This window comes from Rissa tridactyla, chromosome 1, assembly GCF_028500815.1.
Source record: "Rissa tridactyla isolate bRisTri1 chromosome 1, bRisTri1.patW.cur.20221130, whole genome shotgun sequence".
NCBI classification, from domain to species: domain Eukaryota; kingdom Metazoa; phylum Chordata; class Aves; order Charadriiformes; family Laridae; genus Rissa; species Rissa tridactyla.
Genome location: NC_071466.1, coordinates 170,771,191 through 170,797,152, shown reverse-complemented (window position 1 = coordinate 170,797,152; position 25,962 = coordinate 170,771,191). Strand labels below are relative to the sequence as shown.

General features: G+C 37.5%; 1 protein-coding gene across 4 annotated transcripts; it reads right to left on the bottom strand.

The window, feature by feature from the left end:
* Positions 1-13,593: 13,593 nt before the first annotated feature.
* Positions 13,594-23,426, bottom strand: KERA (keratocan). Of its 4 annotated transcripts, none has more exons than XM_054216107.1 (4): positions 23,328-23,426; positions 23,113-23,210; positions 20,902-21,794; positions 13,594-15,531 (listed from the first exon to the last, which is right to left on the bottom strand). In XM_054216107.1, exons 3-4 carry the CDS (start codon positions 21,785-21,787, stop codon positions 15,359-15,361), a joined length of 1,059 nt encoding a protein of 352 aa, XP_054072082.1. In that variant the 5' UTR covers positions 21,788-21,794; positions 23,113-23,210; positions 23,328-23,426; the 3' UTR covers positions 13,594-15,358. The 4 variants fall into 4 exon arrangements, with proteins under 4 accessions (XP_054072082.1, XP_054072101.1, XP_054072112.1 ...); XM_054216126.1 differs by having other exon boundaries at positions 20,902-21,790; XM_054216137.1 differs by lacking the exon at positions 23,113-23,210 and having other exon boundaries at positions 23,328-23,382.
* Between the last annotated feature and the right edge of the window lie 2,536 nt (positions 23,427-25,962).

Below are 25,962 nucleotides of genomic sequence, written 5' to 3'. Positions count from 1 at the left end.
ATTTTTTTTCATAACAGTCTCCATTCTATGGAAAGTTTTCTTTTCTGTTAACTGTCAGTTCCTGAGTTTGAAATATTTAATTTTAAAAAAAAGAAAAAAAGGCCATGATCGAGGCTTGTTCTGTAGTGTCAGGAATAGCACCAAGAGTTTTAGACAAGTTGTAGAAGAAGGGAGAAGCTTCACCACCATGGCCTATGGGATGACTTGTGGTGCCAGGGAGTGGGAAGAGGAGGAAGGGAGAAGGTACACCAACTTTAGTAGTCTTCCCTACTGCTCCTCTTAGCAAAAGACAACAATCACAGGTTAGTTCGTAGGGCACAGGAAAGACTATCCTGCTTCACAGATGCATGCAGGTAACTCTGGTGATACAGTGGCTATATCCACACCAGCACTAGGTCATCTGATGGGGGAGCAACCAGGCTGAAACCTAAGATGTATTTCCCAGTAGAGCTTCCAAGAGATTATGGGTCCTGTTAGATGATCCAACCCCCACTACAACACAGCATTTCAGGCTCTCTCCAGCTTTTGGATGCCTAGTTCCAGCTGACAGCAGCCAACCATCTTTGACTGGCACAATTAAGAGGTACAGGAGGAACCGTGGTGCTCAGCGGTGAACGTGGGAGGTGGATGTTGCGGTTGGGGAGCGTAGGGCAGAAGTGCCTGAGCCAGATGCACACAGTGAGACAGACATAGCTGGTCTGTGCCACGGCTAACCACAGCCTGACTCCAGGACCTCTGGCGCTGTAAATAAGAGACACACCACCCTTCAGCCAATATTTCTGTTTATTTGTTTTGAATTTCTGATTTAAACTGTTTCTTTTCTGGGTAGACTTGGGAACATGTCCTTTGAGAAACTAATGTACAAAGAATGTGAGAATCTAGATTTTTCTCATAGGCTTTAAGGAAAAATACTGATTTTCTTTAGCTGTTAGAATTACAATGGTGTTTTATCTGTTATCTATAAAATAATGTGACTGTAAGCAAGAATGAAATACAATGTTAGCCCAACCTCTATTTCTATCAATTAAATATTTGGAAAACACCTTAAAAAAAAACATTAGCTTGTAGAAAATATCAACCCAGACATCAGTTCAACAAAAGTGTAGATTGCTATTAGAATGACAATAAAGGAAACTATCACTAGTTGAAGAGCAACATGTGAATTTCTCTACCATTTTACAGGGCAGATATTAGTCATGTTTTTAAAGGCAAATACCCAAGAAAAATATCTAAATTAATGCTTTGTTATTATTTTTGTTTGAACTGAAATATTAAAACATTGTTATTTAGTTTCTACTTGAAATGTATGCGGTGTTTTCTGAAAGCATTTTTCTAATTTATGCACACACATACACACAGCCAGGGACACACAGACAGATTCTGGTAGCTTCACAGAACCTCAAGATAATGTAATCACATGGCCTTAAAACATCCAGTTTGCAGGGTTGTCTTTTGGGGGGGGTTGTTTGTTTGTTTTGCTTCATTGCCTGCACATTGTGACTCTCACTGCTTAAAATTAAACTGCTATCAGCATTTGCTCAGCTCACCATCTGCAAGAAGTTACCATGTGGTCTCTGCTCCATGCCATGTTGCCATCAGCAGAAACAGGATCAGAGTTAGCTGATGAAAGACCTTTTATCTAGCACAGCCAATATAGCTAAAATACAGGTAAAATTCTTTGTTGAGTGAAATTTCAGTACCGTATATCATCCAGAAGAGACAAACCAAAACTTAAACACCACATCTAAGCAAGTGTTGTGAAAACACACAAGGAATGGATGAGATATGGAAGGGAAAAGTTTTAGGGTTCAAAGTAACTGCAAATGTAGTGTGTCTCAGTGCTATTTCAAGATTGCTAGTGCCCTGTTTTCACACAAAGCTGTGCTGATGAACATCTGAGGGAATCATTCATGGGGAAGTTTCAGCTTGTGCAAGTTTTCTGAAGTCAGGAAACGCAGATTAATCCAGATTCATCCAGATTCATCCAGCTTTAGACTGAGGGAATTACTCCAGCTCTGCTGCAGAGGAAAATTCTCCATCTAAGCACAAGGGAAACAGTGTTAAATTTCATTGTATACATGGTGCCTTCTTTCTGTTTCTGTCCTTTGATGCGCAATGTGGTGATTATAGTGCTGTTTGCCCAGATGCCCACAGTTATTTTGCTGATTCCTTTTGGTAGTCAGTTGGTCCACTGTAAGTAACCAGAAAACAAAACATCTGCTGGCACCACGGCGAAAGAGCCTACATCAGCCACATATAAATTCAGGTGGGAAACGAGAAGTTTTCTTACTGTAAAAGCAATAGATCCTGGAGCAGCTGTCCAGTGACGGTGAAAAACCTTTGGTAGTTTTACTGTAAAATCCCAGAAATATATGAATTGGATTATGTGATAGCAAGTAACTGAGATTTTCTTGTTCATTCCAAATGAACAAGCCCTACATGAAAATCAGAAGCTTGAATTTCATCAGCTGGGGAAAGAGAGCAAGTGGAAATGTTCAGATATAGCCTGATGTGATCAAAATGATAGGCAAGGACGATGATTTGAAACTGTACATTTTTAATGTATGAAGTATATTTGAATGATCATGTGTGAGGAGCAAGAAGGAAAAAAAAAAAGGAATTGCTGTACCGGAGACCAGAAGTAAGAGATTGTAATAACTGAGCTTTACAAAAATACTGACAAAATCCATGCATAGAAATAATGGTTCAGACACAGGAAACAGTATCGCACGTAGTGACAAAATTCAGATCGCAGCAGGAAGATGGGGGGTTCCAAAAGAAGAGTGGGGGAGAAAGTAATAGCAGTAATGGAGAGACATAGATAGCATTATGGAGTATTACAGAAGAAAACGAATAAGCCCCATGTTTTCCCATTACAAATTCTAGTTTCCCTAATATAACCTTCAGTAGGAGATTGAGGAATCTTTACCACAGAAGTTAAAGATCAAATAGTGTGAATAAATTGACTTGCCTAAGGAAAATGAGCAATGGAAGATCAACAGGGCATGGAAGAGAGTGAGGGAAGGACTAAGACCTACTGAAGAATGACCTGAGATGTAAGATGACACCCAGGAACGGATGTTGCTGCTAAACCCATAAATAAGATACCGAACCACCAGTTGCTCACATGATAATTTTCTGGAAGGAAAATAGAAATTTCAGTTTATCTCTGTTATGCAGAGATGTAAGTGTGCATCTCATTTGTAATCTGTACTATTAATAGATTACATCTTCTCCTTAGTAAAGTCTGAGGGACACAGCCTCAGCTGGTGAAAATCATCAGATTTTCACATCGGAGTGCAGATGAAATGAAAGTTGAGCCCTGAACATTTTATGGTCTTTTAACGATAACTAATGCACAAGCATGATATGCCAAAACTAAATATAAATTAAAGAACAGTGCAGCGTGACTTGTAAAACTCCATTACTGAACTAAAGCCATCTCTGAGGTAAATCATTTGGAGCCCATGGTGATCTTGGTCTGCTGGAGAAAGTTCTTGCTTTCATTTACACCTCTGAAACACCATTAACAAAGGCAGATTTTGTCCCACATGCTACTTTAAACAGAACTCGAGGGTAGTAAAAAAGCCAGACATTTCTATCATTAAAAAGAATCCTGCTGAGGGGAGCCAGTCTGTTTTGGTTGCTACTGTATAGTGCCAATGACTGTCACTGTATCAGCTGCTAGAGAGAAAAGTTTGCTCCTGTAGGACTTTCTGCGATAGAGTTTGAAATGGTTTCATTTAAATAACTCTGGGTACTATGTCTGCAACTTCAGATCATTGACTAAAGATAATAAAAGGGAGCAGAGGAGAACTCTATAATATATTGTCTGAGAAGAAGAATTACCAAAGGCAACAAGAACTTTCCCTTCGGCAGTTATTTTTTTCCCTTTTACTCCATGAAACATGAGAACTTTTATTATATAAAACTGTGCTTTCTTGTGAATTTTTCCTTTAGGCTTGCCAATGAGAGATGATGATTTAATTTTTTCCAGATATTCAGTTGATTTAATATAATTTCTTTCATGTGTAACAGAACGGGATAAATGGGCATAGGTCCTAGAATATCTATTCTTTTTCACAGATCCTTAAGGGTACATTTCATGGAATTGCAACATATTTTTGGCATTCAATTCTTGCACTAATTAGATAGTGTTTGATTATAAGGCTGTTTATTGAAGATCATATGGTGCTTGTCCTGTGTGTTTAGCCCTGAATTTTTTTCTTTAACAGAGGGAGATGTATGCTTGAATTGAAAATGCTATTTAAAACAGACATATTTGAATAACAACCCCCCTTGCCCAGGTTTTCTATACACAGCTGTTACTATTGCAAACCCAGAAGCTTTCATGTACCTCATTCTCATTTCATTTCTCTTGGATTATTTCCGGAATAGCTTGAAGCCTTGATTATGGTTAAAAGCTTCATTTTTCTCTAACTGAAACCAGTTTCATGGAAGTCTTCATTTCATAATATCTTTTATTCACTTTTGTGCCTCTTCCTCTACCCCGTGTCTTTATGTGTATGCAGTATGTTTCTTTTGTGTGCTACACATATATTTAATTGTAAAAGAACATACTGAAATGAACATACATATCACTCAATCATGTGTTATTGACACAAAGAACAACCCTACTACTGTGGGATTCTGGCAAGAAGATGTGTAGATGTGGAGAGGGAATGCATGATCCAGAACAACATTTTTTCTTCCTTAACTAGATTATGTACTGAAATAAAAATGCTGTTGTGTTAAGGTTGAGCCAAAAAGCAATACTGTGGGTAGAGGGGTTTGATAGAAGAGCTATTGTGTCCTTTGTTCTCAGCTTTTCCTCCTGTTTGTTACTGAAATTCAGCCCTCAAAGTTAATCTCTTTTTGCACTGTTCTAGATATTCTTAAAGTAGAAAAGGACTTAGGGAAATTCACACAATTTGCCTTTTATTCCTTTCTTTTCCCTTCATTTCTAAATAGGAGCCCTTAAGGTCACCCTCACTGTCTGGGAATGACTCCTTCACTGACTTCATAGTCCAGGATAAGGGAACAGCTGAATTTTGTTGCTATTGCTGTCATGGACGCTTTAAAACAGTGTTGTTGCTTTCACTGTCAATTTGTCGACTGGAATCCATTTGGGACGAACGTAACCCAATCTATCCATGTAATAAGTGCTTCACTCCTAGATTCCTGGAACTCAAAAGGATGTAAGATCAGACGTTTAGCTGTCATGAAAAAAATAATATAATAAAGCCTGAAAAAATGTTTATCTGGAAAGGTAATCTGTTCTCTAGTGAAAAAATTCCTGTCAGTTGGATTCCTGATATTCTGCAATCTGAATTTAGATTTGAATTTGGTCCAAATTAATCAAGATTAACTATCCAGTTGTCTACCTGTCATGAATCAGATGAATATACAAAGCCATCCCATTTACAAGAGTAGAGGTGTCAAAGACTTTATGATTGACCAGTGTTGGGGCTGTACTTACAACCTCTTTAGACATTGTTTCTATAACCAGCTGATGTTGGCTTTTCTACTTCGGCATGGACACACTTTTTTTCCTGGTATTCCTATAAAAAATGAGGAATTTTTCATTGCATAATGTTAAGTGGAGGCTATCAAGAAACAAAACTTTGGTTTTGAGCTTGTAGTACATCTGAGCCATGATTCAGCACCTGAGAGTATTTAAGGGGCCATAGCACTTCTGAAAAACCCACCAAGTTAGAGGGCCACTGAAAATTAGTAGACCATGGATCTTATATCAACCAGTGTCTGAAACATTAGCTGATAAAACTAAGCACATGGAGAAGCATATGGTTTACGGGATAAAGGTTAAGCCTGAGAACACTGCAGAGTTGATTTGCCAGCTGACGTTGTCTCTTCATGTGGTTTCCAACAAATCTTTAACGAAATTCATGGTTGTGGCATATTACCATATTCCTTCTGGAGTTCATTCTAAAAGGCAACTCCACATCAGCATGAAGCAGTGCACAGAATGTAGTAATGCGTGATCTGAAGAAAGCCCATGGGTGTTATTTTCACATCGGCACAGTTTTTTTGCGTTTGGACAGGGCTCAAATGTTGGATTACGTATTAATCACAGCACTTTAGACAGCATTACAAATATTAAACACTTACTATTAGCTGTTGCTGGCCTGCCAGTTCCCAAAAGAAGCAACGCTAGACTAAGCTGAGGCGTTATAAGTCTCAAGTTTTATGAAAGACCACAGCACTGCTACAAGAGGCATTGTGCTCCAGTAGTTTCCAAGCTTCCAGGCTTTCAGTTTTCCTCCCAAAAAGCATCTGAGGTATTCGTGTCTCCATCCCCATCCTTTTATTCTCATGCAAAGCGATGCCTAAAAAGACATCCCTCAAGCTTCCTTCTTTTCCAAATTAGCCTTATTTTCCTTCTTTTATCCCCTCCATCCCAAATTCCTTCTCTTCTTTTCCCTCCCTAGTCTTCTATTTCACATTTCTCCTCTTCTCTCTTCTAGTATTTGACTTCCTTTGTCTCCTTCCTTGTCGAATTGTGGTTATATTGGTGACATGACAAATGACAGTGACAGTTGGTTTTTTTACTTGGCCAGATATTGGCCATGACAAAAGCCTTTTCATGTATCTGGGAGTACTGCATAAAACTGGTGCTAACTACAACTGAAGGTCCTGCACAGATTTTTGAGATCTCTAAGAAGTGTCCCTAAACAGGTAGTTTTTCCACAATTACAATACTGTAAAAGGTCATTTTTTTCAAGTGGAAAAGACCATCAATGTGGCAAAGGCCATATATACATACCTTTCTAAGTAAAGAATACCACCCACAGACACTTTGGCTGCAATCTATTAACTGATTGCCCATTTATTTGCATGACTTCACTTTGCTTTCCACACTGTTTGCATCTGCCCACAGTTCAGCAGCAACCGACAACAGAACTACATGACCTTGTGATGCAGAGGGGGAAGCGCCATCTGATCCTGATCGAGGGCTAGCTAATTTGCAGTGCTTTCAGCTTTTTTTTTATCTGTAGAAAGCACAGGGCTTCAGCATGTCCCACTCATCTTTAGACAAGTTAAGAGGTTTTGGTCTGAGGGCTTACTCCCTTGAAAGAACAGGAATTTCCATTCCCAGCAAGCAAGACTGCAGTAGACTGAAGTCAGAAGCTCAGGAGATTCCCAGTTCTTCAGGTATTTTGTCAAATTTTAAAACAATCTTAAAATCAAAATATATGTCTCTATACACACACGGAGCAGGGACAAGTTAGAAATTTTAAGTGTTTTCACTTCAATGGGATGCAAATATTCAGTGCGAAATGTGTCTTCTAGCAGATCAATGTGAAAAGATTTATCTAGAACATTTCAAATTGTCTGCCGATGATAAGATATGCTTGTTCAAAGTTTATTTTCTTTTAAATAAGGCTTATGAATTCACCAGAACTGTTCTGGAAATGGTTTCTGAAATGATGAAAAAGTTAACGAAAACTGTAGGAGTATTTGACATATTCTCCCTGAAAACAGTAACAGCTTTCAAAGCAGAGGCCTCTTTTTTTTAAACAAAGAATATGTTTACACAAGCTTTCAGCAGCACTTATAACTGCTGGTCTGTGCTTGAACTGTTATGTTTAAACGGTTTCTGGAGACTTGGAAGAGCTGACCAATGACTGTTTAGATCTGATCACAATGGTCAGTATGGAAAAATGATAATGTCACAAACCCATCCACGTCACCAACTTACTGTTTACCTCTGAGAAGGACAAATCATTATCATTATGTGTTATCTGAAAACTCTGCAAATATTAAGTCAGTCACTGCAGTCAAAAGAGCCAGTAGCGGTGGAAAAACCTTTCCATTTCTGCATTCATAGCTTTTAACTGGTTCTTCTCTCTGAAGTCCCTCCGGTTTTATGCCTTAGCAGTGAATTACCCAAACTTCATGCATAGGTTTCCAAAGATCTTTCTCCCACCTGCACGAATGATTTGAACTAGCGTGATTCAAGAGGCAGCTGTGGCAGATCATTATATGGACTCAGTGACAAATGATGCTAAACCAGATGAAGCTGAGGTAGTGATGATGTTGAAATTATGTTCCTCAAGTCACTGATTATAGAGAATTTCATCTTTGGTTAAAATGAGTGAAATTTTTAGTCCTGTTGCACATGTATAAAGTAGGATTTTATAAACCCTATGAAAGCTTAAAATTCAGAAGTTAATTAAGAAGAATTCTCTATTTTTACATTGCCTTCCCCCTCCTCCTCCCCCATTTTGTTTAGACATCCCAATCTAAGAGGCCTGGCTCATGTCTCCGGTCACCAGGGGCTGCCATGAAAATTTCCCCATCCAAACTAAGATCCTTCTTTCCCTTCCCCCTCTCTCACCCTCCAGGCTCCCTTGTGGAAAAGAAAGTGTGAGGACTATGTAGTCTTTTCTCCAGGTAGCTTGTGGGACTTCAGATAGTTCAATCTGTGTGGATGGCTGCTTGAAGAGAACATGAAAAGGAGTAAGGCAATGACGTTAGAAGTGTATTTTCCCTCAGAGTGCATGCAGCTCCCAACTAAAGGGGACTATTTGCTGACATTGATATACATGACACTGTGGGCTTGTCTCCTAATTTCTTTTGACACAATTAAGGTTAAGGTCCGCTCTAAAAGAAAATATATTTCAGGGAGCAGTCCTGTAAAATGGCTGACAGAAAGCATGTCTGATATACCAAGGATTTGGTTTATTGTTTTGTTTTTTTTTTTTTAAATTGATAGAATTATTATAAGATCCAAAGTGCTAACCTGGTGGGCTTTTGGACTTCAGTAAAGTATTAGAAACCTTCAAGCTTGAAACAAATTTTAAAAATGGTGTTATTTTTCATCATTGCTGATCCTCAGCCAGCCAGAGCTAATTGTTGCCTTTCTCTATGTTTCCCACTTATACAAATATTTGCTTGTACTTGTAAGTCTGACAGTTTGCCCCAATTATATCTTCATCTCCATCTGTCTTACATGTGGAACAGAAAATCATCCAGTGCTTGTGATTAAACAGGCTTCATTTAGTTGTTGAACCCCTTTCTTGTTGCCTTGATTCCTACCACTCAATTCAGGCCCTTCATAACCCTGAGCTGCTGGCCACCTGCTTCAGCTCCTCAGACACAAGGCCCATGGGCTGTCATTCCTCCATCAACCCAGATGGCCTGTGTTAGAAGCAGCCCATCAGCAACAGGACTTATACTGCTCCATCCTTCACAGTACCAACATTGGGAAAAAGCCCAGTGTTAAATGACCAGGAGTAAGCCCCACAAGAGCTTCAGGAGGTAGGTGGTAGATGATGTCTAAATATGAGGAAAGAAGGCGCCACAGAAAGTCTTGAATCTCTGGGAGCGCTGTATTTCCTGCACAGGCATCTTGTACAAACATTGCCAACAATTTCTGTGCAAACAGCACAGAAAAGGAGACCTGTACACAGCGCTCACAAAAGTAGGAAAATACACGTCTTATGGATACTTTGAGGAGCATAAGAAGCATGCATAATATTGCAGCTGAAATCATTCGTAATGTTCTTCAATACCTGATAAATCTGTTAAGTGATACCAGACAGAATGCTAATGTAACATGTGAATGAAACGAACAACATGTAACATGTAATGAAACAAACAACAGAGGAAAAAAGGAACTCATGGAAATCTTGGCTCAAGAACAGAAAACTGGCTTTTCTGTTTGTTTGTTTGATGGTCAAACCAATATAAAAATATTTATGTTTATTTGACTAAGAATTAAATATTTTCATCTTTTTTTCTTATTGAAATGTAAAATAAAACTTATATCATGTTTATATGTTGTATTTTAAACTGAATGTTAAAGAACTTACATCAAACCAAAACAAACACATAAATGACTAGCTTTTTAAAAGACCCAAAACACCATGACCTTCAGAGAAAATCTTTACCGAGAGCTTTCACTTCCCCATTTGGCCAGTAATTCAGAGGCAGGGAATTTGGTGGCCCTGTGCCTGGTGGCTTTCTCGGAGAAGACATTTTGGGTGTAACTTCAGCAGAGTAGCTCCTGCCTATTCTGCTGCTAGGCAGTGTTGGGAAGGGTTGCTATCAATCTCTTTTGTTTGAAGTATTTCCAGTCATTAAAAGAAACAAATCTTAGGATTCACAAAACAAAGTGAACCTCTAGTCTGGTGCTCAAAACAGCCTCCCCAGAGAAAAAAAAATCTACACTCCAATTCACTCTGCTTCTGATTCAGACAAGGCTTTGAGCCTAGATCCTGTAATACCATGAAGGCTATGCTCACTGCCAGAATAGAGAATCAGTGGATTATTTCAAGTCCTGAAACAAAGCAGAGCATCACAAGGAGATTACACTCCCTGAAATGGGCTTCCTAGTAGTAGGAGTATGATTTCAGACAAATTCCAGGGTTTCATTGCCTGGAGAGAATAGCATATCATGCTACATGGATGTCTTAGCAACAGGATTATTAAATAAGAAGCAGGAGCACTGTTTTAATTATGTTTTTTCTTTCCTGTGGCTGAAACTATTTGCATATTTTTTCTGAATTTACTAGTAATTCAGAAAAACAGTGATGGAGCATTTTAATGAATAAATGATTAATTGAAAAAGCCTAGCTTCACTGAGAGCTGCTGATTCCACATGTAACTTTCATTACCCCAGCCCCTAATTAGGAACAGCTTTTGTTTGTGGAAGATGTGATTCCAATTTCTTCACTAATTTCCTTAAGGTAAAAAGACTGGGGGTGGGGAGGTGAAGCCTTAGAAAAGAGATTTCCAGATATACCCTATCTGCATGACAGCATCAGCCTGGGTCCGTGCAGGCGCGTGGGAGGAGGTGTGAATGCTGTGAGCTGTGGGCCACCGTGTTCTGCTGTGGTAGGTGTGCGGCAGTCGGGCTGGTGCTTCCCCTGGAGAAAACCAGACGCGGCTGAACTGCCAGGAAACAGATGAAATCAGAACAGCCATTAGCGCAGCATGCGTAAACACGCTTAAGCTAAATAACACTGAAGAAATAAAGCTAAATCAAGCTCATAGGCAGATAGGTGAGTCAAATGCATATGCTACAGAAACCAAGACAAAAACAGTAAGAAGAATACCCAGGCTGTTGGCAACTGTGCAGGGGGAGTGAGAAACAGCTCTATTGGGAAGGGTTTCAACTGCATTACAGTATAGATCTGTTTGAACTAGCACTGACAGAACAAGCACAGGACTAAGAAGCAATATTACCTTTACTAATGGGGAAGAAGGTAAATTAGCTAAGGCAGAACATGATGAAAATTATGTGTATTTCTTCATACGTTTGACCTGAAGCGGTTAGTACTGGTCCCAAGTATCATTACACACGCAGTGTGGTGCCTTGTAGAGCTACCTTTTATATTTAAACGGGTAAGCATTTCTGGGGGAAAAAAATGCAACTATGGAGGAGACTTTCAGCCAAGAGGAGGCTGTTCACTTGCTGACTTCACCAATGCCGAAGATTCTCTGCCACACGTGGCAGAAGTGGGATATTAGCTGTTGAACAACCAACACAGCAGTTTAGGTGTTACAGTAATCTGATTCCAGATAGATAATGAAACTTGCTGCAAAGTAATATCAGCAAATAGTGTTTTTAGGCTGGAAAAATGACAGCAAGTATTTGTGGCAAACATTGGAAACCACTTGTGTGCAGCAAGGGTGAACAAAAATCCCTTTGGTGACATGGAATATGTGATGGAGCTAGTAATTACAAACATGCAAATTGGCTTTGTAGTTGTATTCTAAATTTTTACCTCCTAGTGTTTGTGTTTCTTCCTTCAAGTGTCATGCAAGCTGCAGATGATTGCTGTGGTGGTTTTTTCCATTAAAAATATTGAAGAAGAAAGTGGTAGCTTAGTGTTCGGCATATTGAGAAAGAAACAGAAAATTCTGGAGAAGAGTATGGAGCGGGGAGATTTTGCATATGGCTGAATTTTTAACTATGCTGGCAGCGTCCTTTATAGGATTTTTTTTCCTGGAGAGCCAGCTGTGTTATAAAACCACACAGTCTTTTGGCAGATCCAGCCTCCAATCAAGCTGGCAGATGTGTCAGAAACGTCTGGGTACTTCCCATTTCTTGAGCCTCTCACTTTGCTTTAATGCTTTTCTTTACAGAGCAACTGTCTGTACCCTGGGCTGAGGTGATAGCACATCTGTGTTAACAACCATAATTTCAAAATTGACTCATAGGTCATACTCATTTCTGGCAAAGCACTAGGTGTTTGTGGTTTGGTTAGCGATTGACCACAACTGCGGAGTGCTTAAGGTGACCCGCTTAGTTCTCAGCTTCTCATACTTGTAAATGTCTTTGTTTCTGTACATGGTATTCCATTCAAAACTGTTTGTGATGTGCTCTGACAACTATGTGAAACAAATGTGGGCTTTATGAAGGCAGCTGTGGGTTCAGACAGGACAGTTAAGAGGTCTGTTCCTCCCTCTTTGGAGTGGAAGAGACTGTAATTTTTTCTGCACCAGGAAATATCGGTGGGGAGCCTTACACCAATCATGGATTAGGAAGAATTAACACCAAACTTTCAGGCACAGTGATGCTTTTTACATAGTTTTAGGGACGCTTTTCATAGGGAAAAGGCAGTTGTGTTTTATGTTTTCTTTCATAGTCTTCTGGCATAACAAATGGATTGAATGAGGTGTGGCTGAAAGCCTACATTGTTTAGTTCTGCACAATAATGCAATTTAGGCCTGCTATTGTACTCTGAGGGGAAATTTCACCAACTTTCCCAGAATGTTTAAGAACATTAAGACTGTTGCAAATAGGGACATGCGTGCAGTAAAGAAGCTCAAACCCCAACCAGGGTTGATTTATCTTGTGATGGTCACTACGGTGACACAACTATTTTTCATTCTACTTCGTACTGCTTGTTCTGGGAGAAGGAATCAAGATGGGACAAATTAGCCTAAATGAGGATACTGAGGATTTTCTCTTTATTAAACAGTTCCCAGATGCGTAGTCAGTGGGTGGCACCACAGGTGTAGAACACAGAGCACTTGGCAGCAGCAGCTCCTCAGCCCAATTAAAGTTTGTCCAAGGATGTACCATGAATTTTTATCTTCACTCAGATTAACCGGCATTTGACAAGGACAAGTCTTGCATTAATTTGCATGTGTCCAAAGATTGCTTCGTAAAATAGTACTGGTCTTTGAAGAACCAATTTATAAGGCTTTCAACCCTAGAGTGGATTGAAAAAATCCATTAACATCAGGCCAGCTGGTGGAAAATAAGTGCTAAAAGTGATTTAATCAGATTATGTGCCCCTGGTTTCATCACATAATGCCCCTATCAAGAAGTTGAATACTTTGATGCTCCAGTATCCCTATATGATTTTACATATCGTCCTTTCTCATACATAAGCTTGACATCTTTTGAGGGAAGGTTAGTCTTTTCTGGTTTAATATGTACATAGTGCCTAAAAGGGTCATAATTTTTGGTTGGAACTTCAAGATGCTTTGCTGTATAGTCAGTTAGAACTGTAAATAATGTTAATAATATGCATATATGCCTATGAACATTCGCTTTGGAGTGTGTATTTGTTCTTTGTTTAAAGTAGAAATTAATCTCCAAGTAAAAGCACATCATTATTGTTATAATTTAATTAGTAGTATTGTCACATAATTTTTTTCCAAAAAATAAATTATTATGCTATTATTGAGCAAAGAACATAGGGAAACATGCATACACATTGTAGAGACTTTTAAAATCTGTGTTTTTTTCATACAGGTTGAACACAGAGGTACAGAAAACGTTTTGCTAGAAGGGCAGGAGTTTCTCAGCAATCACATAAAAAGAACTGCAAAAATAAACGTTTTGGGGATAGGATTTCTGAATGGGTTATTTCTATGCTGGGTTTCTATACTGTGTTATTTCCACAAGCGCACTGGAGCAGAATAAGGCCTGATTTTCAGATATAAAGAGAATGAATGCTAGAAGTTGCAGTTCTCAACCTTTTTAAAAATCTACTTTTAAGAAAATGCTGCTTCTTCAAAGAAAACATTATATGACATGCATAGCCTTTAAATGCTTGTTACTAAGGCCAGTCTTAAAATGTTAGAAATAGACGCAAGCTATCAAAGAGCATCTAATTGCCTCTATCTACAAAAACAAGAAGACTAAAATAATACGATTGATGGATAGTCTGCTGGGCTGGCTATCAGAAATAAAAATTTCATACTCTCCCAGTGAATAGTTGACTCTAATATTAAAGTTGTGTATTGAAATCCCAATATTATCTTATAAAAATAGGAAAAAAAAAAAAAACAACAACCAAATTTCATAAAAAGATGCCTGCTGATATCTCCCGTGTTAGTGAGTTGTGAATGTGCTGTATTCTAAATACCTGGACTTCTCTAAAATCCAGTGTTATTATGTGCATGTATATGAGTCAGCAGATAGCTAAATACTGCTCCGAGTTGATTGCATTTGCTTAAACTGATACCATTCCTATGCAAATATTAGTTTAGTCCAGTAAATAATTGGGAGGGGATGTATATCTTAATTTCTTAATTCTCTTTGGTTTTATCTCTATGGAAACTAAAACAAACCAAATATTCAATGACTATCCTAAAGCTACATAAAGAAATGGTGTCAAAACTAGAAATGGAATACTGATGAATGAAACAGCAGAAAATTGCCACTTTGATAGACCAAGATTTCAGCTCTTTTTCCTTTGTCCCTGGATTTGAGTTCGATCAGTGTATTCCCATTCTGAAAACATACACTGAATGAATCCATACAACAATATATATTGAGTATATTGCTTTGGACTCTGAGCCTCATATCCTTCATGCCTTACAAGTACCAGTCTTCAAAAGATGACAACAATTTGTGAGCTATTTACGTGTTAAGTGGTTGTTCACCAGTAGTCTCTATCTTAAAAAAGACAGTGGCAGCTCTGATAACTAGTAATCATGCAATTCATGGTTTTCCTGGCATGCATGTTTAGCCAAGTGCACCCAAAAGTCATTGTGTTAGTTACTATGTAACAAAATAAGGAAATATAATTTGTCTGTAGCAATGATATTAACAGGACAGACATTGTAGCATTTGACAATAAAGAGGGAGTAGACAAGAATTTGCTTTGGAATATTTGGGTTCTTACACAGGCGATTTTCAATATATTTGCATTAGGAATTCTTAGGCAAAGTGTTAAGCACATGTTTCATGTCCATCCAAACTCTCTTCTGAAAGAAGAACAATCTTTTCAGCTGTAGAAAAGATGCAAGCAAAGAAAAATATAGTCAAAATAAAGCTGTTACTTCTTGATTTATGAGTTAGAACAAGTTTCATTCCAGCAAAACTTGTATCTTAACACTCTCACAGCACAAGAGTGACACTGCAATATCTTTATATGACAACAGCTTGAAGTAGTCGGAAACATATCATGACATCCAGTGGGATTGGAGGTTGAATTTCATTTCCATCCAGGCGAAGGTATCGGAGGCGAGGGATGTTGCCATAAAAACCATAGTCGTCTTCTACGGCAATTGAGACTGGGCATATTTGAGTGCCATTGACACCTGAAAATGAAGACCAGTATGTTAGGTAATTCCCATGGGAAAGGTTTATAAATATAAAAATCATTTAGAAAACAAGTAAAACAGGCTTCCACCGATACTTGTATTGCAGACACTTGCTCCTATCAGAGATGGAAAATGGTGCGTTAAGAATTAACTGCTTTTTTGATTACGCAAAGAAGCATCTTAATGTAATGTAATCTGGATCAGTGAATCACCTATTTAATGTGCTGCAATTATGAATAAAGGTCACTAGATGCATAATTTTACCTTGGACAGAGAGGAACATAATTTAGAGAACTACTGGGTAACTTCATTGAGAAATAACTCCCTGCCCTCAGAGAGAGCAGAACAAGGTTAATGCTGAAGGATTTTGAAAATCTTACTGTAATGACAGTACATTAATTTTAGCTGATAATATTCCCCAATGAAGGTCTTGGATTCAAAATGATAACAGTATTGAATCATAGGAGCTTTTCGTGTAGTGTCTCTAATTTTTAACATTTGTACTTTCCTGTTCTCTCAAATTCTTCAGCGCGGTTGGTTTTAATTGCAAGAATATGACTTGTGCAATGGGATAATTTTCTTCCTAATCTGAAAGCCAACAAGTCCTTGTAATTCTTTATAAATCACACATAGCTTTCTTCAGTTCAGATAAAATTTGAAACTATAGCTTAAATCACCAGCCATTTTCATAAGAGCTGAATAGATTGGGTTCTTCACATTGTCTCCCGTAAGTTACCTCTACGCTATCACTTGGCTAAAATGCTTTTCCCTATTTAAGCCTCAAAATGTCCTTATTCTAGAAAAAAACTTTGTTTATCAAATTCCTTTAACCATATTATGGTATTTAGTGATTGGTCTGACTGCTTGAGGATATCGTTGGCCCAAGACCACCTGTAAAAAGTGGCTGAATGGAAAGTGTATAACATTTTTTTAACAGTTTAGAAATAGGAAAAGCTTTCTACCAAAAATTTTCTCCCCTTTTGCATTTATAATATGCAAACATCTTTTGATTACAATCCCCCAAATTGATGAAATGTTATGATGAAAAAAAAAACACCTATGATTTTTTTTTCCCCAAAATAAAAATATCCACCCTATTTTGAAAAGCTGCCCAGATGTTAGCAACATCTTGGAAATGGACTTTATCTTTGTCATGGAAACTAGATAAATACATACAGTTGGACATGGCTTAAAGCTTTTATCATATCCATGATATCAAAATGTCTTTGCCTATGTTGTGAAATTTGATTAATGTTTGTAAAGCATTTGATATCCTTGGAAGAAACAAGCTACAACTTATATTTATGTGTGAAGCTACAAAGCAGGAAGCTTGAGAATGATTTTTCATTATGAAAGTAGTTATTAAAAGTTTTACAAGTGAATCAACACTATGTAACAGAAAATATCTGCCTTTTCAGGTCAGCGCTACAGTCCTTAGGAGACAAGATGGCTTCATTTGTTCTAAATCTCTGTTCTCTGGCCTGGAAACTATCCCACTGCACTAGTTTTTACTGGGTTAATTACTCCAACCTTAAAGTGAGGCAGCAGTTATCTAACCACAGGCCACCTATGAAGAAGTTATTTCCTGATGATGTGTGGTATGAAGTGGTTTGGTTTTTTATTGTTCTCTTCCCATGAACAGTAAACCCTACCCAAACTGTCAGAGGAGTAAAAGCCTTTCTGTTTCCTCTTCTGTTGCAATTCTCTTCATGGTATATTGCTGAATTTTGCTTAAGCAAGAGAGACAGGGCAACCCATCTGCACGGGTACAGTTCACCCTACCTAAACTGATCCATGTAGAGGATAAGTGTCAGTCTAAGTAAACCATTTAGACTTTGTTTATAAACTCTGGAGAGATGAATGCTTCCAAAAGGTGATGCACAGCTCCTTAAGATGGGATGATTTTCCCTCTGCAATTGTGTATCTCTTTCCATTAATTGAGTAGGCGATCTGTATGACTAACCCAAACTAGATACAAAAATCTAGTATGGTTAATTCAAATAAGATGAATTCCACCCATCAATATTACAAGTGGTGTAATATTTAAAAATGAGACTCTGGAGCTTCTGTAAGGGAAAACTGCAGAAGAGGATCCCATTAATGGTTAATACTGTATATCTTCTGAAGAAGCACAGAAGATCCTGTTTCTTTTCCAATAAAACTCATAATCTAGAAACATTCAGAAAGTAAGTTGATCTAGAAGATAAATGTGTTCTGACATATATGACTGTGGGGGTATTTCTGTTCTATTCTTGTAACCCCTACCTGCACTCACTGTAGTCCAACTTGAGTAGTTGGACTCCCTTTCTCCTTTTCACATAATATTTAAGTGCAGCAGCCATGGATCAGCCTGGAAATCTGAACCTTTCTGGGCTCTTCCAGCAAAAAAGCTGGTACCAGCTATAGCACAGGGATCTGACAATAGGTCAGAATCTGTAACTTCAACCATTTATTTCCAAATATCCTATAATGGATTCTGATATACTGGCATTGCTACATGGCTCAAGAACTCCTCCCTTTCTCTACACATGGCATAATATTAGCTCAGAGGCACTGTCCTAATCTCCTGGTGTTCTTCTAGGGGACCTTACTGTTCACTCTCTTTTATGGCTCCTTTGATAGCACTGTAATACTACCTGCTTACCCTTGTTCACTTGCTACATCATCATTTCATGCCTTCCCCTCTTTTTGCTTCCTCTAACGCTCCATTTTCCATCATTTGACATCTACCCAGAGCCTCGCATTTATTATCTCATGAATAAATACATAAACATGTGTGTTTTAAAACGCCACGGAACAGGCGCGGTGCATATCTGTTGTAGCCATAATTAGTTTTGGGTTTCTGTTGATTTTGTTTCCAGCTTTCAAGTACTCTTTTTCCTCTGTGCATTGAGAACCTTGGGGAAGGGACCACAGGCGAAGTCCTGATTCCACTGAGACCAATGATGAGGCTAACATTGACTTCACTGGGCTTCAGGATATTGCCTTATATCTTCATAAATGGTCTCTGGAGAAATAAAGCCTTGGACTTACATGAAGAACTGATGTTATACAATAACATACAACAAAAAGTAGGCAAATAGTATTTGCATAGAAATTTTGATGTCTGAGCTCTTGCAATGCCAGCAGTGTAACTATGAACCACCAAGAGAAAATAAAGCAGCAATAGGCAGGTGCACAGGGATATCTGAGAATCAGTATTATAAAAAGGTCTTATACTGCTCAGGTAAAAGTAAACTTTCAGAAGGACTCTTTTTTTGGAGAAACCAGATCCAGGCTTTTACAGCTATTTTTCTTTCAAACCTTTTACATTTGTTATCTTAATGACTGATCATCAGCTTCCTGGGTTTAAGACAAAATCAATTTGTAGAATTAATGCCACATCTTATTAGTTCTGCCTGATGGAAATACATTCTTTGTTTGCAATCCTAAAGGCCCGTTGAGATATCGTCTATCAGAGCAGTGACTCATGAAGACTATGTCATTATCCCTTACCTCTTGAACAATTATGCTATTTGGTAGAATGTGCCTTACATAATACCTGCTTTTAATTTAAGGTGTCAGGTTGCCTTTTAAAAAAAAATTTGACTACTTTTATGTAGTTACTAAGAAAAAAACCCTTTTTTTTTTAAGATTAGGAGCAGCATTGTGCTTAAGTTAGTAATGAATTTGAAAAGTGGTAAAGGCCTGAAGGAATATAAGGCTTGTGGTAAACTAGTGTGATTTAGGTTCATGGGTACCTATGTGTCATTGGAAAATGTGACTTGAGTTTGCACATACTACACAGGTTGATTTTCATGGTTTTAACCTTTTTAAAACTTATTTAGGAAAGGAAGATAATTTGGCAGCTCTTTAAATACTACCTAGACACAAAACACTTCTTAAACTGGACTGGTTACATTCCATTGATTTCAATTTAGTGTCCATTTAAAGTGAGAGGAGATAAAGTCTGCACCCAAGGCCCTGCAGTGAAGCAATTAAAATAAATCCCTTTGTAACCAGGGGGCAATGAAATATGGTCAGTAACAACATATGTCAGAAGCCCTAACTCCAATTCACTGTTAGACTTATTGCAGGCCATTTAAATATGTGCCAGTTGTACAAAATTGATTTTTCTTTACAAGGTTTCATACCTTTTTTTTTTTTTTGCAAATGCAGTGAATCAACCTAAATTATTAATAGGAATCTTCCTTTGATATGTCCTTGTTTCATACAGAAGCCAAACCATTACTTTTACTATGTTTATGAACTACAGTGATGTAAAACAGGAGCAAGGAACCATTCTATGATTCTATTTACTCAATTAAATCACTGCAACAGGAAGACAAATGTAGAGACTTGGTTACCTTCTATGCAGTGATAAATAGAAAGTCATCACTTTGATTGTGGCTTTTGGCATGAAACAAAAGATTTAAGGTCTGTAGAATTTATTAGGCAGATACTTTATCCAGTGTCCCTAACCACCACATTCCTGCTATACCTGGATGAATCTTGAAGCAGTCCTAGAAGCAGAAGTATGACATGATAACAGGCTTCTGTTGCCACGGGTACAAAATCTTGTCTCATTTATTCAAAACAGAAAATGTTAGAAGACATTTGGGGAGATAAACCTTACTAGGACGACTTTCTGTAAAATCAGTAAAAAGATTTTTCATAAAGATTAAACCCAAGTGTCAGCATTTTGTGCACAGTAAACAAAAGATGGGGAGGATATTCAAGCCTGAAATATTCAATATCCACATTCTGATTAGTCATATTTGAAATAGATTGTGTTGACTACAGCCAATATTTTATTTTGTTTTAAGGGTGCCTCACCTGAAGCTTCTACTACATAATTTAGGTGGGCAGAGAGACAGTCAGAAGAACTGAGCATATAGCAATTCTGTTAGTTTAGTGAAGTCTCTAAAGTGCTCAGGAAATTTGAAAATCTAACAGTCATACAGAAGTGGATTGAGTATCTTGACTTGTTGCACCCACTTTTTTATTGTTGTTTCTTGCTTATTTACTCCTAGTCTTTCTGTGGGAAACTTAATTTGTTCCTGCAAAATGGTTACCGGCATGTATATAGTGAACTGTGGATGCAAAAATTTTCCTTAGTCCACTCATATTTCTGATTTGTTTGCAAAGTGTTATTTCTGTTTGCTTATTGACACTTTTCACATGTGGTATTACTTCCATGCACATATTTGATTGTCATATTTTAGACCTGACTTGAAAACTGGCCTGTGGGAGGTCCTCTTGCTCATCTCCCTCTAATCTACAGCACATTTTTAATCTCTTTATTTCAAAGGGCGTTTTTTGTAGTTAAGTAGATATTTTAAAATAATTATGCCTTGATAGGTTCCCACACTAACAATACACACTTACTTTTGATTCTGTTGTGATCAAGGTGAAGGTGCTCAAGATGAGCATTGATCGGTGGAATTTTAGTGAGCTGGTTGTGAGACAGCTGTAGATCTAGAATAGATGAAACATTAAACCCATTTGGGGGAATACCGTCATCAGATAATTTATTGTAGTTCAGCCTAAGGAAAGTCACTTTGGGTATTGCACTGAAGTAATTTTCTGGTATCACCTCAATGGAGTTGTTATCCAAAAACAGCTGCAGTGTGTTAGCTGGAAGGCTCAAAGGCATTTTCTTGAGTGAATTTTTTGCTATGTTGAGTTGCATAAGATTGTTGAGTCCTTGGAAGGTGTCACTTTGAAGAGCGCTGTCCAACAAACTGTTATGGTGCAGATCTAACATAGTAAGGTTTTCCAAGTTGCTGAAGACTCCTTCTGGGATTCTGGAGATTTTGTTTCTAGCCAGTCTTAGCTGTTCCAGGCCCACCGGTAATGGAGCAGGTACCTCTTCCAATTCGTTATCTTCAAGAAATAAGTAAAGCAACCTTTTCAGCTTGCTCAGCACGCCGCTCTCAATTCCACTGTTGGTGATCTTATTCTTGTTCAGATTTATCCATCTCAGATGAGTGGCATTCACAAAAGGCTTCTCTGAAATGGTTTCAATTAGATTGTTTTGAAGATAAAGGTACCAAATTCTTGCTGGGATTGCAGGTATGTCTTTAAGTCCTTTGTTATCACAGTATAATGCATTGGGGAAACTAGGAGGACAAAAGCACTCTCGTGGACACTCAGAAGTGTAGTGAGACCAATGCTCAGGATCCAGATCATCATAAACTTGTCTCACAGTTCGAGTCCACACAGAATTACCCAAGAATAAGAGCAAAAGGCTTGTACAGATGTTTAGAGTCATTGTCTGCCTTGGAAGGGGAGAAAAACAATTAGCTGTCTCTCCACAGAACTCTCTACCAGCATACTAGATTAACAAAGCAATATTACATAGAAAATAATATTTCCTTTATAAACAGCCAAATTCTGTCATCTATGGTATTACCTATATATGTTAAGGAAAAACTGAACAGTAATATAAGAGTTATATAACTCAGTACTTTATGTTGAAGAACAATTTCCTGATTCAACTTAGACTCCGCATTTACCAGTTTAAAGACCAGTTTAACTGATGTTCGTGCAAGTGTCATTCCAAAGAACCTGAAAACACAGATCATTTTTCTGACATTAAATCAGTGTTCCTTATAAATCTGTTTAAGTTTTCCTGTACAGAGCTATAAAATACATTATATAATGTCCCATCTTCAGTAAAGCTATCAATACCATGAAATAAATACTGCTGTACTCAGCATTCCTCCTTTTAAAATTAATCATACCCTCTTTTCTGTTTTTCCTCTCTCTTAAATTATAATGGCATCTGGATCAGATTTTCCAGGGTCTTTTCTCATCAGAGAAAAGTGAAAGATCAAAGAGTGTTTTAACAGCTGTTTGTTGGGCATGTTCTTAAAAAGAAGCTTGAAGGGAATATGTTTGAGTAATGCATTCCCCTCCCTCATTCAGTCTCTCATATCCAAAGTTATGAATTTCCTTCTCTAAAGCGAACAGCCAAAACAAATGCCTGATCTAAATCACACGAAAAGTAAGTCCTAATCAAATTGTATCATATACATTCATGGATCTTGCATCTATTTTGCCTACTTAAATTTTAGCTTTGTTTAGACTCTTCTACCATTAAACGATGAACAAAATCATCAATGATAATTTACTCTAAAAGGAAATACTTCTGTAGCACAAAAACTGTGCTTCACAAACCCTGTTATCTCTTGCTTGTTTTCTGATGAAGATTAGCAAGCATTTTGAAATGCAGAGGCAAGGGACTGGTAGCTGAAATTTCTGGTCAAAATTAGGAGGCTAGTTTTGGCAAAAACAGTATTTAAATAAAAAGTAAAATCTCTCATAAGGTTAGTGCACCAGTAAGGTTAAGAGCTCAGTTAAGTTGCTGCATATGGTATGTAGTCCTTTAATAGTTTTCAACATTGTTATTAGAAGTAACAAGTGCAGTATCCTACAGATCTTCCAGCCTCAGAAACTGCTATCTGGAAGCATTCCAAAAAAGGACAAATGAAATATTTTTAAAGAATAACATTACAGAACGAAGTGGCACCTTCTCACTGTGTAAATATTCATAACCTTAATAACATTTTTAAACAGAAATATAAAATAATTTACCTTGTAAGTCAAGTTCCTGGAGCTATCTGAAGCCAGTTAGAAATCACCGTAAATTCACAGCCTTTGGCTCCTAACCACTGTGTTTGCTTCCTGTTCTCCTAAGAATTAATAGCATATAAAACTTGAAGTACATGCTAGTATTCCCAGATGCATTTCCATACACACCTTATTAGCTATTGTTTCTAATTTGACATTGCTTCAGAGTTTGGGCTTACCTCAGCTTTCTTGGATCTTCTTCTCTTTCTATTGGTCACTGTTGTTAGACTGTAATAGCTTGAGTCAGGCTACAAGCCGTGTTCTATGAATACAGCCTAATATATACGCATCAGTGGCTACAGCTTTTAACCCCTAAAATAACTAAGGCACCTCGGCACCTAGGCAGGAAAAGACAGGAAATCCTGACTTTAATATCGAGTAGCCACAGAGCTGAAAGCGTTTGATTTTTACGTTTTAGCAGATGAAAGGACCTGGTCTGGAAGAAACAGGTAACACAAAAAGTACCTTTATCCAAAGTTTTTGTCAGAAGATACTTTACATGCAAAGCTCGCTTACATCATAATTCATTCTCATAATACCTGAACTGGCCACAAAGAATTAAAAACAGTGCCATCTGTTTCTACGGAAATATTTTATTTGATTTTTATCAAATGCAGATGCTGCCATGCCATTTAAAGACATAATTCTTGATTAGGAGAAGATAGCAAAAGCATTTGCTAAGAATTTTTTAATAACATATTTTCATTTCTTTAAAGATTAAACCATACCTTTTCCTTTTTGTTCAGAGAGATATTTACATATATCTCTGCAAAGTTATCATACTCTCCAGTGCCTCCTGCAGTGAGGTCTGGCTTTAATTATCAAGGCACCAATTAATTATCTTGTTTTATCATTGATCTTAAGTAAACTCTTTCCAGCTAACTTGCTATCCAAGACATAGACACATATTTCTCACATTAAGTATTTTGGAAGAATTTTGTTTTCTTTTTTAGTCCAACTTTAAAGTAACAACTTAATGTCAGGAAAACTGGCCACGTTCAAAACCAGAATGATGGCATAAGTATTTTAAGGGAAAAGCTAATGAAAATACTGAAAACATAAAATATATCCTGGTACCTTTTATGAGTTTATATTAGTTTTAAAAATAATTCATATGCTTATTTTAATTCAGTTTTATCTAATTTATTTTAACAGTAAAACCTCCAACAACTTATTTCATAATGTTTAATACTTTGCTTCTTAAACTAAGGATGTCTCAAAAGAAGTTTAGAAGTAGATAAAAGGATAAGAAATCAAAAAAAGGAAAGCAACCCTTAAGTACACGCGCAGCTTCCACTGATTTCAGCAAGGCTAATGTTAAACACGTCATATTTTTTTTCATAAGTATATGGTCATACTACCTTGGTTTTTGTTTAGGAAAAGATACATCTTAACTACCAGTAATTTTTATATGGCTTAAGTATGTGCTTAAAAATAAAACAAGTGCTTAAGTGTTTCACTCTGCTAGAACTCCAGACGCTTCAACATCTCTCAGAGATTATTAGAGCTTTCTTACGAGCCAAGTATAAAATTGATTCCTTCATGCATACCGAGCTGAATGTTTCAAAAGTTTAAGTTAGGTGAAATTAATTTACATCTATACCTAAAAATAAAGGTTCTGGCTTAAAGCAGATATACTAATCATAAGCACAAAAATTAGATGTAATGTATTAACCTTTACGTTATGAGTGTCACTTTAAACACCTAGGCCTTAAAATGTTTCCTTTGACCTCTTGCAACAGATTTGATACCATGCGTTAATGACAAGGAGGGTTGTCAGCTGGACTCCACAGAAGAGAGGTGGGGAGAGGCAGGGGCACAGCTGTATGAAGGTTAAAGTAGTTGTGTGTTCTGCTGTGAGTGATTTAAGGAGGCTTCACCATGAAAAGTACGTCCATGATTCTTGTAAAAGCCAGACAGCACAACGTAAAACTGGTTTGCATTTGTGCTGAATCTTCACAGAGCGTGTAGGGAGGATATGGAGGCACTGAGGTCTGTTTACCGTTAAAGAACGACCTGAGACCTTCACAAATGTTATACTGAAAGGTTTAAAATAGTGAGTCCTGGTGGCAGATATCTGTTGTGACACACTAAAATGCAAGTTGCCAGATGTTGCTCATTTAACAAAAAAAGAAAGATTGATTCATCTTATGTTTCATGGGGGTCTGAATTTACCCTTTAACCTGCTAATGATGTACAGATGTTCATTATGATATCACAGAAGTCACTGGCAGATGGACTAGCTGGTTACCCTGTGACAGGCAGTGGGACTATTTGTATGAACTACTTCTCAGCAAGGGAGAATCAAGTCACAGTCTGCCTTTTGTGTATTTGGAGGCCAGGTATTTGATCCTTACCAAGCACATCCCATTCAAAGAAGCAGTTCTTCACTTGGAGAAGAAAACAGCAGGAACATTTGCTAAGACTTTCTCAATACCATGAATTTCCATTTCTTCTGACAAAAACAAAGAGCAGGAAAAAAATGACAAGAAATGTCCTCAAAATCAGAAGGAATGTGTGTGATGACTGTAATCTGTATTCTCACGTGCACTAAAAAATTTTGGAAAGATCTCTGCAGGAACAAGTGATTGCTTGGATACCTAAGCAGACTTTGCAGAAAGGCCTGTTTTCCATGAAAAAGATTGATTTCATGAAAATCCAAGATTACACACATATTCTCCGTCATGCACTTGTTTTGTTCAGTCCTCCATCATCTGGTGTTACTATCTATTATTTAAAGGGTGCAATGTATGGTGATAAAGTTTTACAGACTAATAAAAGACCATGGCCAAGATTTTCAAAAATGACTAATGG